Genomic DNA, 16905 nt, shown 5'->3' with positions numbered 1-16905 from the left:
GAGTCAAGTCTGTGAGAGGAGGCGGGGCTCTGTTGTCATCAGAGTTCGTGTGCGTAAGTCACTGTTGGTAAAGCTGGTATCGATACGTGGGATACGCTTATTGGCCTATTTTAATCTGAAGTGATACAGACCTTATGCACTCTATAGCAGTCAGACCTCTCAGGTGTTTCAAGTGGAGTTTCATTCCATGTTTCAGCAGTTCTTTCCATAAGCGGTGTTGTACAGTACTTCTCACTCTTACCATCAAACTGTTTCCAAAATATCTCAGCACTTTACTCTACCCATCCACCCTACTTGCTCCCCGTGCGCTGCAGTGATAGCTGCCCACTGCTCCGGGTGTACCTGTGTCACGACTCTCGGATGGGTTAAATGCAGAGGAACACTTTTTTGGGTATGGGTCACCGTAACTGACAAATAGGTCACTTTCACTAATGCTCTTTTTTCAGTCATTAACTCAACTCTGCAAGTCCATTTGCCCATTTTACTCAACAATCTTCTTATTTGCCAGCGTCAGATGTGGCTTTTTCATTGAAGCTCTGCCTGATACCCCGGAAATGCGTATAGTCTTCTCTTTGATGCTGCAGATGAAAGTCCAGTTTAGTGTCTTGATCAATGAAGCTACAGAACCAGGGGTCTGTTTCCCAAACTAGAGGCTTTAATGTACTTGTCTTGTTGTGCATTAAGCCCGTCTTATTCTTTACCTGTCCTGATTGGATGTTTTAAGCCAGTAAAAATAGACAAAATAACCTTTTAATTTTCTTTAAAAAGAAAATGACAATGCATTCCTCCAGAAACCCATCAGTGTTTGGTCATATTAACACCAACACACACTGTAGATATTTATTACATTTGAAAATGGCGACTGTGCTATTAATAATAAAAATTCTCTAAAGCATGATGAACAAAAATGTGCATAGATAAATGTTTTTGCATTAAAGTCCCCGTGAACCGAAAGTTGCGATAGTTTTTACTTCCGTCTTCGAACAAATTTCCGATCAAAAAGGAAAATGTGTGAAGTGATTGGTGTATACAGCTGTGGCATTTTGAAATTAAACAAGTGTTAGACCTCATGTGTGTGCCCAAAATCATGGTAAACAGAGTTGAATCAGTATTCATTAAATTTTCATTTTATTAAACAACAAAAAATAACATATCATGATTATACGAACAGTGTTTTAGCTTTTAAAAACAAGAATTAATTATTATTAGTTGAACTGAATGTGCTAGAATAAACCCGAAACGCACGTGATCCTTGTCATGCAACGTATTTAGCCAATCAAGAAAGCTGTGTCGTCATCACAGCCAGGTGCAGCCTTTCCTGAGATGTGTGCAGGCTAAAGCCTGGAGTATAGTTCTCTTTTTACGCATTCGCAAGGGACGGCGTAGTACGCGTGATGCAAATTTTGTCATCAGAATAGCACGTACTTTACGCGCACCGCTGGAATTTTGTTACCACGAGTACAAAGTACACGCAGGTAGCGCATGCGCATTCCATTTCTTGCTGTAACCACCAGTTGGCAACCGTGACCTGGGTGCATCGATTAACGGTAATTGAAGAAAACCTGACTTCTTTAGCCCCGGAGAGATATTGCAATGTGTTAATATTTGCAATGCATCAAAACCCACTGGCGTACACGTAAAAAAACGAAGTATGCCACAGGCTAGCCGGCTGTTCTTGCCGTACTTTGATGCCACACGTGGAAGTCACGTAGCGTCGGCACCTGTTCAAGTTAGACTAAATTTACAACCAGCATTCACTGCTTCAAGTCAGCCGCCGATCGGTCTGCCCAGCACCGTATGAAGTCAATCACACCTACTGGCAGCAGACTGACAGTTGAAGGGAAGGAGTTAGCGGATTCCTCCACCCAAGCAGTCTAATTTGAGGCTGTAGACATTTACATAAATCTCAAATTGCAGGCAAATAAATCAAGATTGTGGAGTTCACCTAAAGAGACACCCTTAAATTTCCCTTTGTTGCCGAAACTGGTAATTCTACTCAATACAATATTGACTGTAGAAAAATAACATGTAAAAGGATGTACAATGTATTACAATGCTGGGATATCAATGGAGCCATCATATTTGGAAGGGCAAGACTTGTTGGGCCGTATAAACAATGAACGGAAAAGGTGTGGTTTTCCACGTAGATCATAACCCAATAAAACTGATGAAAATGTAGAGTTTTTTTGTTTGTTTCTTTGTTTTTTATTTATCCAAAACTAAAACATAATCTCTCCGTTTCACTTGTTTTATCGGTCGGTCTTGTCCTTTCCAATATGGCGGTGTCGTTGACACGATCCAATGTGGCGCCCATGGTCTGTACTGTTATCAGAAACACCAAATTACTAGACTGCTTTGGCTGCTTTTGTCAGCTGCTGCAATGCGTCAACAACGCCGCCATATTGGTCGTGGCAAGAGTAGCATGTAAATAGGGGAGCTGCACATTTTCGGCATTAAAAGCACAATAACGTTTAAGTTTCGTAACACATTTAAATGATCTACGATATATGTGGGGTTATACGTTAGGAATATGCAAGACAAACAACAGCATAATACATAAAAATAAACGCGGTTAAGTATTAATCGAGAATAAAACACAGACATGGTGGTATTAATGATGGTACGCTATGAAGAAACGTTTTATTTAAATCATCAAACTAATTTTTTATTATTTATTTACCTTACATCTGAAAAAAATCAAGATCATTATTGGGGAAATAGCTTTTCCTGTCATCATTTTAGGTTGTCTTGCTGTGTAAATGAGCTCCAGCTGTGTTCTGAACTGGAGCTCATTTACACAGCATACAGACCAATTTAAAGATAATAGATGTTCCTTGTGGATTCAGTAAAACAGTTACAGCAGTAAAACATTTAATACAATCATACATTATGAATAGTATGAAACAGCATAAAGTAATACATGAGACTAACCATTTCAATTCTTAATCATATTTCAAAGTAAACAAGCTCTGATCATTTACATTTCATCTACCTTCAAATATAGCACATTGGGGTGTCTGCAAAATAATTGAGCAAAAAATAAACAAAATGAATGAATATTTTGGAACAAACATTATTATTACAAAGTGTAAATCATCCAGTTGTCTTTAGGTAAAATAGTAAATACTACATTGGTAAATAATGCTACAATTATTCAGTTGGACGTACAATACTGTAAAAGTAATTTCTGTTCACCAAGTCTGCATTGATTTGATCCAAAATAAGAAGCCTGTTCTTTTATGTAAGCATGTTTTTAATAATATCAGTATAGTTATAAAAAATTCATCACATAATAACGGTAAGTTTGTTATTAAAGCCACAATGTGTCAATTTGGACCGCTAGATGTGGAATTATGGGACATGTCGTTTTCAACATCCAGGAGCGTATGGAGATCACCCATCATGTTCCACATTTGCGTGTTGCCTAGTTTCTCCAACCGGAAACTGAGAGTATTTCGGAGCACCGGATATTAAGTAACTGATATGCGACAAATTCAAGGGAGACAAGGGACGGGCCATTATTTTAAATAGGAATTTCTCTCGATTTGCTCATTCTTGGGAACATGCAAGTACACAACTGCATGAAATATATCACACTGTGCAACAAGTGATTTTTGGATATTTCACAACAAAATTCTTCCATATTGTGGCTTTAAATAGAAAACAACCTAGTCCTGAATAACATATTAGGCATTTTATTAAATATTTAATTGACAAGATTAATAAATAATTGCAGATTAAAAACAATACAGCGTAACAAAATAATAAAATAAATAACATGTTATACGGATGATTTCCTTTTACTGCCAAACGGCAATGAAATATAAAGATGATTTTATTTTACGTGCACAACACAGGCAAATACACACACGGATACGCAACTGGTTCTTGTGAGAGACGCTAATAATGTAATGTCATCACATAATGTTCTCTATTTTAAAAGGAAAGTGACAGTAAATGTCAGCATTATCATGTGTAAAATATTGAAGAACGTCGAGTTCAGTGAATTTGCTATGTTGTCCCTACAGTTACTCCTGACGGGAGGCTTCCGTAAATATATACTTTGGCTGGAATGCACTACAAAAAATTTTTTCAACTAGACATCACACACTTGCCGACTTTAGAGGGTTTCAGATAGAAACACGCTTACTGATAAAATCCGAAGACTGGCACAGACTTTCTGCGACAAGTCCAGACTTAAAAATCTGAGCAAAAGTCTTCTAGTGTATTTTAAGTTGAAATGAATGGTGCAACTCAAAAATATGTAGTAGTGCGTCAATTGTACCTCAGTGCCACACTGTAAAACGTTGCTGTAGTTTTGCAGCAGGGTTGCCAGTAGCTTACTGTATATTTCATTTATAAATTAGTTTTAAACATAAACTTACCGTTTTCTTATATTTTCTAACATAAAACATGACTCAATATCTCAGGTGTTTATTTTGGTTTGTAAATGTATTGTAATTTAAGATTTTTTAAATAATTATACTAGAAAATAAGAGAAAAATGCTTTGGAAGATCGTCATTTTTTACAGTGTTGCTGTGCTAATGCCAGTTATACGACCGGTCCTTATTTGCTCATTTTGAATCTTAAGTGTTTTAATTTTGGTTAAAGTAAAGTTGAACTTAAATTGAAAACAGCACTAACAGCAAAGTAATTCAATCTAAAGTAAGTTACTGGCAAACTTGCTGCAAAACTACAGCAATGTTTTACAGTGCAATTTAAGTCAAAACTAGCTAGCTGGAATACACTACAATAGCCTACTTTTAAAATCTGAACAGATATTTTTAAACAAGACATCGTACACTTGCCGACCTTTTGAAAGTTTCAGATAGAAACATACTGACCTTTCTGCAACAAGTCCAGACTGAAAATCTGTTCAAAATCTGAGCTCAAGTCTTATAGTGTATTTGCGTCAACGGCGCCGCCATATTGGTCCTGGCAAGAGTAGCACGTAAACAGGGGAGCTGCACATTTTCGGCATTTAAAGCACAATAAAGTCTACATGTCTTTACACATTGAAATGACTTATGATATATGTGGGGTTATACGTTATGAATATGCAAGACAAACAACAGCATAATACATCCAAATAAAAGCGGTTAAGTATAAGTCGAGAATAAAACACAGACACGGTCGTATGAACGATCGTATGGTATCAAGAAACGTTTCATTTGAATCATCGAACCAAAAGAATCCACATTTTCATTTATTTACCTTGCATCTGAAAAAAACAAGATAATTATTGGGGAAATAGCTTAATCAGTCATCGCTTTAGCACGTGGTGTATTTTAGCCTTAAATTGTAATTTACGCACGCCTCTCGAGACGTTTCCGTTCCGCACTATTAAAATCGGCATATCCAGAAAAGCTGCAGCTCCGCCACACACCTGCGTGTTCTTCTGTGCAAATGTTGCCACGACCAACATGGCGGCGCCGTCGACGTGCCATCCATCCGCCAAGCGCGCTAGTCAATGAGCCTGTGTCAATCACGTGACGGGGGTTGTGTCCATAAGCGCAGGGAAGCAGGCCCGTGTCACGTGACGAGGGGAAATAGGGAGGCTCTCGTGTGTTTACATCAACGCGTTCGACAGCAGCTGCCGCGGACCGTCTACGCGTCAATGTTTCGTTTTCGTTTCTCTGAAAACCAGTACTTTCGTCGCGTCGCACGCTAATCGTTTGCGTCGGAGCGGGATACCGCCGCCGTCGCCGTTGCCGTTGTGTCAAAGGAAGCGCGCGTGCACTGCAGCTGCCATCGGTTTGTATTAGATCACTGGCGTCATGGACGAGCTCGCGGTGGAAGTGCGGGGAGCGAGCGGCGCTTTCTACAAGGTGGGGTTCACATCTCACGTTACGTGTCTCGTGTATGTGCTTGACTTTAAGGTCGTTGAAATATCGTGTAAGAAAGTGCGACGTTAACCGCCGAGCGTGCAGGTCTTCACGCTTGATGGTGCAGTAGGCCCGTTGTGCATTATAACGCAAGGCCTGCTCTGTTGGACGTGTGTTTGCATGATCATACATTAAAAATGCATCGCTGTATTCTAATATCACACCGTCGATGTATCCGATTGTCTTTGCGTCTTAGCGCCGGTTTATGGTTACGTATTGCCTGCTTGTGCTAGATGTGTGTGTATGATGTATCACGCAAGCGATTGTTGAAATTCTATCGATTAACACGCAACCTTAATGACTAGCCTATGCACGTTATATTTGACGCCCTTTAATATGGCGCCCGGATGCATATTTCATATATGAATCTGCAGTCGTCTTTCCGAATCCGTCGATATCATTTGAGCGTCTAGTGACAGCATTTGGAGTCCATGGACAGGTAGGCAGCTCGCTAGTCTTGAAAGACAGCCATTTGTTACGTGTTGACCTCTTGTTTCCTCTTTCAGGCAAACATTAAAGATGTTCACGAAAGTACAGTCACCGTGGCTTTTGAGAACAAGTGAGTGACAACGCTGAGCGTTTTCTTATACGATGCTGTGGCTCATGTGAGGTTATGCGAAAACTCAAATGCGTCTACCTTCATTTGCAGTTGGCAGCCAGAACGACAGATTCCTTTCCACGATGTTCGGTTTCCACCTCCAACCGGCTTTCAGAAAGAGATAAATGAGAGCGATGAAGTTGAGGTGCGCTACATCGTGTATAAAGCGAATAGTACCCCCATGCGTTCAACTCAAAATGTTTATGCAACGTTGTACGTGTGTTCCATAGGTGTACTCCAGAGCCAACGATAAGGAGCCCTGTGGATGGTGGCCAGCCAAAGTTCGGATGGTTAAAGGAGAGGTGAGCAGTTTGGTAACCAAGAACTCAGCAGTCAGACGAACATTTGGAGCACTTGTATATAACACGAGTAGAATAAAGCAAAGTGAAAGGGATACTTCACCCAATAAGGAAAATTCTGTCGTCTTTTACTCTCCTTCGAGATGTTCCAATCTGTATACAAATCTTTGTTCTGATTGTACGCACAGAAATATATTGGGAAGAATGCGTATTTTTAGACAACGGGGGCAAAATTGGTCTGGTTCTAAGCATTCTTCCAGATATCATTCTCCGTGTTCATCAGAACAAAGACATGTATACAGATTGGAACAACTCGAAGGTGAGTAAACGATGTAAACATTTTCAGTTTTGGGTGAAGTATCCCTTTAAATAATAACAGATATGTGTTAACCGTAGTTTACGTTTGTTTTTCCATCTCTGATAGTTTTACGTCATAGAATATGCAGCCTGTGATGCCACACTGAATGAAATAGTCACTTTAGAAAGACTACGGCCGGTGAACCCCAACAAGCCAGCTTCGAAGAACTCTTTTCTCAAAACCAGACTGGATGTGCCAGACGACCTAAGACAAATGTAAGTTTTTAATCACTTTTACCTATTATTTGCTGGGTATGATTCTTGTTTTGGGTCAAATGAACTCCCAGTTACTTACAGCAGAATAATCCATGCGTTTTTTTGATAGGTGTGCGAAAGACTCCGCTCACAAAGACTTCAAAAAAGCGATCGGAGCGTTTAACGTCACGTACGACCCTGAAGAAAAGCAGCTGGTCATTTTGGTACATTGTTGGTCGTGATCTGTTGGTTTTTCACATTTGGGTTGTAAACATGCGTTAATGGGATGGATTTGTTTCTTTTCAGTCTGTTAATGAGGTCACAGCGAAGCGAATAGCGATGTTGAGCGACATGCACTTCAGGAGTTTGCGCACAAAGCTGACGTTGATACTGAGGAATGAGGAAGCGACCAGACAGCTGGAGGTACAGCCCTGCCCATTCGTTTCATGTTCACCCTTATCATTTACAGCTAGTCAGCAAATACTCCCCAACACCAGCTTATACTGTATTTCTATTTCATTTGATACTACTGTCATATTAAATGGCTTTAATGAATTGAGGATACCTGGTTAATATCTTCGGATGAGAATGCCACGCATCACATAACTGGACATACATTTATGGTCAGATTGTAGATGCCGTCTATATTTAACAGGTGCAAATGGGTATTGCCTTACGTGGATTTTCACAGCTGTGATGTCCCATGTTAAGGCAAAATCTGATACGCTGTTGATATGCACATGTATATTTGTGGATGCATAGGCTTCGTATATAAATTGTATTAGTTTCTGAGTCCTAATGCTGTTGATTGTTGGTGCAACATCAGGATCTTGCCATTAACAGTGACACAAATGCCAGAGAAGCTTGGAATGAAGAAGCAAAAGATGTCTGTATTTAAACTATTTGTCACATGACATTTGCTGTTTAGTGCGCTGCATTGAGATGTTTAATTTCAGATTACGACACGATCATCATAATTCACAATAACTCTTTTATCTCGATATCTATTGAAACTAAATGATTTAACCAGTCAAATTCATCTTAAAAGGGATCGTTGACCCAAACTCACCCTCTTGTCATTTCAAACCTCTATGACCCTCTTCTGCAGAACACAAAAAAATATATAGAAGAAAGTTGGTAACCGAACAGCACTGGACCCCATTCACTTCTGTTGTATGGACACAAAACCAATGCAAGTGAACGCTGGTCAATTAACAACATTCTACAAAATAGCTTCTTTTGTGTTCTGCCGAAGAAAGGAGTAACCTTAAATATGAGTGTAGGGAAACAGAGAGAAAATCGCAACATTTGATACACTTAATAGAAAATGAAAAAAAGGAATTAAAGGTTCCAAGTGCCTATGTTTGGAGTACTAGGCCAGCTGAACTATAGCCCAAAAAACACAATCTACTCTTTGGTCAATTCTCGTATTGCTCTTGAACTCTCTGGGCTCTTACACAAGATTTTCTTAAAAATATATTTTCAGCAGTGCAAACAAGTAGAGGGAATTTAATCATGAATACCAGACCAGAATATGTTTGCATTTCATTACTCACAAATTCGTTTTTCTAATACGGAAGAATTCCTAGAATTTATAATAGATCTTAAACTATATCGATTAAGCACTCCTTTGTTATAAATAATGCTTGTTATTGTCTTCTAGTGAAATGTGTGCACATCCATCTCAAGAAATGTATTTTATGGCGCATGTTGACATAATGAAGGCTACCAAACTAGGGCTGAACGATTTAAAAAAATTATCGCATATTAAATCGCATCTCAATGTTGGACAAAAAAAGGCAATTCGGTTATTTTTCTAAGCACCTTATCTTCTGTTTTATTTAATAAAGAAAATCAATTGATAATGGTAACTAACCCCAGAGAGCAAGTTTCCGTCCCGGGTACTTTGGGGGAAAATGGACCAACCGCATGCTGTGCATTTTCATGCTTATGAGATGGTACTGGTCAGCTCTGAGCAGGGTTGCGTCAAACTGTACATCTCTTTCATGCGTCAAACTGTACGTCTTTGCATTTAGAAAATCACGCTTTATCACATCGTAAATTTAATCGCAAATGCCATTAATCGTTCAGCCCAAACATTGAAACTTTAAACTGAGCAAACTAAATATCAGAAGCATCTTTCTTGTGTCCAGAGCTCTCGACAGCTGGCCTCAAGGTTTCATGAGCAGTTTGTGGTTCGCGATGATCTCATGGGGTTGGCCATAGGCACCCACGGGGCGAACATCCAGCAAGCCAGGAAGATTCCAGGGGTCACCACCATTGATCTAGATGAAGAAACATGCACGTTCCACATCTACGGAGAGGTAATAGAATCCATTCAACCATTCACTTCTTCATCTGCTGTTTTAGCAAAAGATGATTCAATGAGATGACTGTAGGTCATCCACATTTCCTGGACAGCTCAGCATTTGTAATTTGCATGAATTCCAGGACCAGGAGGCTGTGCGGAAGGCCAGAAGCTACCTTGAGTTTTCCGAAGATATTATCAAAGTTCCCAAAAATTTAGTCGGTAAGGACGAATAAAATCTCTTTCATGTACCTGCTTTCCTGCTCCGTTATGTTTAATATGAATCATTCTGTAATTTTTCCCCGCCCTACAGGCAAAGTCATTGGCAAGAGTGGGAAGCTTATTCAAGAGGTTGTAGATAAATCTGGAGTGGTTCGAGTTCGAGTGGAACCAGAAAATGACAAAAAGCCATCTCCATTAGAGGAGGTTTGTGTGTGTGTGTGTGTGTGTGCGCGCTTGTAGCTGAATGCGCTTGATGTATTTATGGGCAGCAAAAGGGTTGATGCTGGATATATGCATTAATTCATTGTAATTAGTGTGGAAAATATTAAAGCCTGTGAATCAGTGTAGACCGCAGCGCAGTTACTCATTCTACAGAATTAATTCATTCCCATCAAACTGGTAATGGAAGGTTGGAAGCTACATAGAACCAAGGGGACAAGGAAACCATATAAGTTGGATTATATACATTTATATATGACAGCGTTTCCCCTAGGTTTACAGCTTTGGTGGGTATCTATATTTGTGGGGAAGGTCCAGACAATACCTTTTAAATAAATTATATTTAATCAATTGAGTTAAAAAGTTATCTAATGTTTTATCAGGCCATGTATTTTAAATTCTGATATCCACAGTATGTATGAAACAAAGAAAGGCCTGCTAACTGAGTGTGTTGTAGGCTCTGTTGCTAAAGGAAGTCCTAGTGGCCTATTTTGATATATATTAACTACTTACAACAAAATGTAACGGCAGAAGTATTTACAAAGTTATTTAACAAGTAGCCTTAATGCCATTCATATTAGAACTACTATACAAAATAATCTCTGATTTAAACATTTGTTATGAAATGCTGATTATTAATGCTATTAATATTATTGATATCATTAATCCTAAATGTAGATGCAAGACGTTAAGGTTTATAACCTGTCACAAACCTAGATAGCAAACAGTAAACTGACTTGAGCGCTAAAAAGACTTTATTAGGCTACTAATGCATTATCATTAACTTGAGCATTACAGTAAAATTGTCCATTTATTTACGTGCTTTTGGTGTCTGCAGGTCTTTATATGAGACGTGTCTTTGGCGGGAGAAGCAGCGCTAGCGGAGCGGAAAGGGTTAAAGCACGTTTGCCGCTAAATAAAGATATTAGAAGATATAGCAGAAAAACATATTCAACATAAATGAGTGCGCAGGATCTCAGTTATGTAATAAAATGTAAATCTGTCACTATGGTTACAGGCATGCCATGCAAATAGTATACGAGTTGCTCATTCGTGTTTAGAGCCGTGACTGTAAGCTTTTGTGTGAACGGAGCACCTTGAAGTAAATGTGAAGAGTTCATTTGCAAAAACAGATCTTTTTTCATGTTTTATTGTGCATTCCAAGTTATATCATATAAACAGGGTTGTTTTGATTAAGTTATAACAACAACAAAAAAATACAGAAGTAACCCTGTAGCTTTCCTGTAGCTCAGTGGTTAGAGCATTGGGCTGTTACGCAATGGTCAAGGGTTCGATCCGAGGGATTGCACGTACTCTGATACAAATATATAGTGTAATGCAATGTAAGTCGCTTTGGATAAAGGCGTCTACCAAATGCATTCTCAATGAGCTGTAAGGGTTCGAACAAATTTGAGCACGTCTGTATATAAACTATGAATATATATATATATATAGCGTTGGGGGGTCTCGCATCATTGCCACCTTCTTTTCACCCCGATGAGTTTGCGCCGCAGACTTCGTTTTTTGGGCATAATTCATGCACGAAAGTGTTAAACGTCAGACTTTCCACTGTAGGAAATAAGAACTTTGTGAGCTTGTTTAGTTGATCTTTTGTTTGCTCGACTGTATATGCGCAAATAATAAAAATGCTCATTAAAACAGCTGTTTTCTTGCAGAATTGCGAAACAAGTTACTTTCACGCCGCTGACGTATGTAAACATGTACAACTACATTGTTTACATTTAGATGAAAATGTAATTTGCCCAAATATGTCGGTGTTGCTTTTGTAAAACTTTACGAAGTAATCCCATCTAACTCTTATTTTGCATCTTCAGGGAATGGTGCCATTTGTGTTTGTGGGTACGAAAGAAAGCATTTCAAACGCCCGTATTCTGCTGGACTATCATCTCAACTATCTCAAAGTAAGAATCAGACATCACCCTATCTGGATTAAAGATCAGTCATTTACCAGTAAATGTTGCTATGGGACATTCCTGACAACTCGTACTTGAACCCCAAATCTAGTCGAGTGTGAGTGTTAATCATTGATGTTTGTGTGATGCGTTTGTTCAGGAGGTTGATCAGCTCAGAATGGAGAGACTGCAGATCGATGAGCAGCTCAGACAGATCGGTGGAGGGCCCAGGGCTCCTCCAGGCAGACCCGAGAAAGAAAAACCCTTCATGGCTGATAATGGCATGGGACCCTCGCGGGGGGGCAGCGGCAAGCCCTTCGTTCGTGGAGGGAGAGGGAGGCGGGGGGGCCCAACACTGGCCTCAGGTATGACCGATCCTAAAAGAGCACGACACATTTGAGTGTTTATTTCATCATTATCAGATAACGGCAACCAGGCATCAAATAATACTAGAGCAGTGGTGCTCAAACTGGGGGGATGGATCCAAGGGCTCCACACATTCTCGTGCAATCAAACATCAGAAAAATGTATGATAATCTAAATAACCGAATACGTTTATGGTTTAATAACAATTCTGAGTTAAAGATTATCTAATCTTGTAATCGTAAAGATAAGTCTTTATTTGGGGAGGGGCAAAGCGGAACAATGCTTTACACATTGTGGGCCTTATAAGGAAAAGTTTGAGAACCACTGCACTAGAGAATTTACGTATTTACTTTTAACCAACAATTGTCACACAATGTTAGTTTTGTTTATAAAACAACTTCTTTTGAAATGATTTATTAAGCGTGCTTGTGCTGCCTTTTAAGTAAATGCAACTTAGTATGAAATAGAATATCTAATGCAGTGACATTAATGCAGTGACTGCATCACTGTTAGGTTAAAGTGGCACATAGCGGTCATAGAGAATAAAACAATTCTTAGTTTCTGATGGGGTTCTTTACAGGCACCAACTCTGAAGCCTCAAATGCATCAGAAACCGAGTCTGACCACAGAGATGAGCTGAGCGACTGGTCACTAGCCCCCACAGATGAGGAGTCAGTGGGTTACCCCAAAAGAGCCCCAGATGGACGCAAAAGGGGTGGGGGGCCCAGAGGTCGTGGGGGGAGAGGAAGAGCTGCTTACAAACGTCAGTAATGCCGTTTCGAAGGCTATTATTGCTCTCATGTTTAAAATACGTATTTTATCAAATATTTGTGTTGTAAATCTGTTCAATTTAGTCTTTTATTCCTTTTATATCAAGCCATTGTTTTGTATACTTGACACACTAATTCCCCTCACTGCTTTTGCAGACTTTTATTTTTATTCTCATGTTACCTCATGTGTGTTTTTGTGCAGCTGAGGATATGCACTGGAATGAGTCGCGCTCTCGCAGTTCCAGGGACTCCAGAGACACATTGCAGGTAATGTTTGACTCAAACAGCTGATTTCACGTATGATGCCGTACATTCTGTGTTTATATTGTAGCATGAGGTTTCATTCATTCATGTTCAAGAGGTATCAATGTTTAGGAAAAACCTTGTTTCTGCGTTTTAACTCATTTCAAGGGGGCTTGGTATTTTTTGCTGATAAAAGCCTCCAAAGTACCAAGACATGACGTATAATGACGGAAACTTGCAGTAGACATTGCATTGCGATATGCTTTGGGATGTGCGTTAAAGTTAAAAGCCCTTACTTTTTAAAAGCACCGCGAGACCTCTAAGAAGCAAGTAAAAGATTGCAATTTTGGTAATGGTACACTAAACAAAACGTATCATCATGTTTTAATTTACTTAATAGTCCAGTCATGCTTTTGTTCTTCAGATCCGCATCGACAGCAATAATGAGAGAAGCGTCCACACTAGCCGAGGGTCTCAAAGTCTAGCAGGAGACAGCGGAGGAAATCGACAGAGACCCATCAAGGATCGAGGAGTGAAGAAAGAAAAGCAAGACGGCGCAGACAGCCAAGCTGTCGTGAACGGAATTTCGTAAAAACCCCCCCCGCCCCCATAATCCCACTCAGCTCCGCCAATCCAGATGCTTCTTCATTAGAGACACATTAGGCCAAAGAGTACCAGGTCAGTAGGGCTGTCGTGAGACATGACAATAAAGCACACTTTGTAGTTGTTAACGGGGGTATAGGACACGTTCTCTTGGTGTACGGTGTGTTGAATTTCGGAGTCTTCGTCGATTAGAGGGACCGGTCTCTAAACAGAACTGAAGCTACATGTTTTCTAATTGACTTTCTAAACGACTACCTATGAAACTAACAGAAGCTGTGGATGAAATGCATCTAAAAAAAAAAGAATCATGACAAAACTGGATTTTAAAGTTTTTTTGTTTTCCAATGTCCTACAAACAGAAAAGAAAGAGTTCATTAGAGGATGAACTCAAGGTCCTTGGGGCCCAAGTTTATGCCGCATCTCATGGCGTACATTGTTTTTACACGCTTTGGTGTCCATGATAACTCGAGCCCATTCTGATGTGAGGTATTAGCCACATCATTAGCAAAAAAAAACAAAGAAAATAAGACAAAAGCAAACAAAAAGTGATCCTGTCTGATCTGTGCCTTTAACTAGAGTGTGGATAGTATCATAATTTGGATGTTTAAATCAGGGAAGAAAACATGAACGACACCTGTCGAAGCAACATCCGTTGCAAGCTCAGCAGAAAACAAGAGGTGTTTTTTTTTCTCTGTGCTGCATGTATTTCACAAACGTTTTGTATGTCTGAAAAGCAGGATTCCATCACATCTGTCAATTTCTATTTCGTCATGGCTAAACTGTGCGTAGTTTCTTGCATAAAAGGTCAATATCATGAAAAACGTGTGCCGACCTCCCAGAGAAGAATACCCTTGCTAGTGATCCTGAAATTTTATGATGTTATGTTTTTTAGAAGCAGTTTTCATGAAATGTCTATGATATCCATTCTTTTCATCTCCTATCTCCGTAATAAATGACGCAAGGTAATTTTGCTCACAAACAGGGTGGATATGCTCTTTGTTTCTCAGTTCACGCTGGCCACAGTAAACTGCCATCTCTCCTGCTGTATTGTTCAGCTGCACTTATATGAGATATCTGTAACTTTTGTCTTTGTCCTAACAATGGGTCGTCATAGACTGAAAATGTTCAACTATGGGATTGCATACTGTATATTACGTCATCCGTTCGGAGATCGTTGCTGTTCTTTTTAGATTGTGCACTTATGTGTGTTTGTGTTCCTCTGCAAGTACTTTATATTCTCTAAACCTATAATAAACTAGAATGTGATGAGACTTCCACAGCAGGTGAATCACATGTATGCTGTCTTGCATAACTAAACCGAAGTTTAGACATCTTGGCTAATTTTGAGTCTACTGTACTTTTGCAGCTGAATCCGCTTCGAGGGGGACGAGACGGATGAACGCGATGTTTACTTTGATACGAAAACCATTTGTCTTATCTGACTAGTGCTTGTGCATTAAACTTTAGTTTACATTTGTTCGAACCACGCAATGCTGTTCGGAACCCACGATCCTTTCGAAACCTACTGTGACGTTGACCATGGTAGTTTTTCTGCTTTCATTGGACTGTACAGCGAGGAAGCGTTTATTTCGAGTCGGTTGTATCCTCTTTTACTCTTTCTATCTCTTTCCGCTCCTGTTACTCTTGCTAGTCACCTTGGCAGATAACCAGCTCTACCTGTTAAGCTTATAAACCAGTTTTTAAAGTGATTTGCCTGAATCCGTGTCCTGTGAAACTTGTCGGAAGCGAAAACAAACCGTTGACTGGTAGAGGATTCACAGCTCTGTGAGTTGGTAGACCAGTCTCTCGAACAAGGTGGTGTGCTGCTTGGCCGGCCCTTGTGTCGCTCTTAAATTTAGCCTCCCACGTCAAAATAAGGTGTTAAATGGTTTACTCTCAGTATTTTTACCACCTGCACGTCTACGGCGGGCAGTAAACTGGCAAGATGGCGCAATTCACTGCGGTCTGTTCGAAAAGGATGTGCAGACTCTTTGAAGTGTTGCCACATGGACTGTTTTCTAGTTATTTATTTGAAAATATGACACATTGTAAAACTATCTCTTGCACACGCCATAGGCTATTGTGATTGGAAAAAGAGCTGAAAAAAATAAAACAAACAAACATGAAATACTGTAGATACTGGACCGAGGTAGACTGACCTTGTATGTTACTGCACTTTGGGTAATAATTTCTTTGTACATAATAGCAGAACAGACTGGGTTTTATGTTGACATTGTTTGGTTATAGTGCAATATATTTTGTATGCAAGCAGTTTCAATAAATAAAGGTTGATCTTCCTCTGCAATCTGAAGTGTTTTATTCCTCGAAGGGATGTAGACGGTTTACATTCCATATGTGGTGATAAATCTGCTGATCATTAAGCTCGACGGCAGATGTTATTACTCTTCTGCAGTGCATTAACAGCAGCAAACTCCTCTCCGTGTTAAATGGTACTGTTGCTTGTTACAATATCAAGAAAACTCAGGGGAACACGTCATTTGTTTTATGAATGGGACATTAACATGCCTTTGTCAGTAGTGCAGCTGTAGATTTCTCATTCTGCCACTAGGTGGAGCTCTTTTACTGGCAGTGTGGCATCTGTGTTCATCATGGGGTGGATTGGTGGATCTGACATTTGAAAGAACTGACTGAAAGTGGTCCCGTTTGTCTGAATTTCCTTTGTGTAGCTGCATTCACATCATCTTTAAATGCATACGTATATGCATTCAAAAACACATGTTTCAGGTATTTGATATGCTTATCTAGACAAAAAAATGATAATGGGTTCTAATGTCTTTTGTCATGTCTGTCGCGTCCGGTGTAGACACGGTGTAAGAACATTCCGGGGTCCCTGGAAGTGTAATGTGTTCTATAGACAAATTTTGTGCGATTTGTAGAAACTATGAATGGTGCTAGTTTAAAAGTG

The 16905-nt window shown here is 39.6% G+C and overlaps 1 protein-coding gene across 1 annotated transcript; it reads left to right on the top strand.

Moving 5' to 3' along the window:
- Window positions 1–5391: 5391 nt before the first annotated feature.
- fmr1 (fragile X messenger ribonucleoprotein 1) lies at window positions 5392–16282 on the top strand. Its single transcript, XM_079479251.1, has 15 exons — window positions 5392–5829; window positions 6393–6445; window positions 6536–6629; window positions 6715–6786; window positions 7208–7356; window positions 7466–7559; window positions 7642–7758; window positions 9489–9659; window positions 9787–9865; window positions 9957–10069; window positions 11920–12006; window positions 12158–12362; window positions 12944–13126; window positions 13336–13400; window positions 13801–16282. Exons 1-15 carry the CDS (start codon window positions 5779–5781, stop codon window positions 13966–13968), a joined length of 1701 nt encoding a protein of 566 aa, XP_079335377.1. The 5' UTR covers window positions 5392–5778; the 3' UTR covers window positions 13969–16282.
- Window positions 16283–16905: the final 623 nt, after the last annotated feature.

This window comes from Barbatula barbatula (genome assembly GCF_947034865.1).
Source record: "Barbatula barbatula genome assembly, chromosome: 18".
NCBI lineage: Eukaryota > Metazoa > Chordata > Actinopteri > Cypriniformes > Nemacheilidae > Barbatula > Barbatula barbatula.
This window is presented reverse-complemented; position numbering and strand designations above follow the sequence as displayed.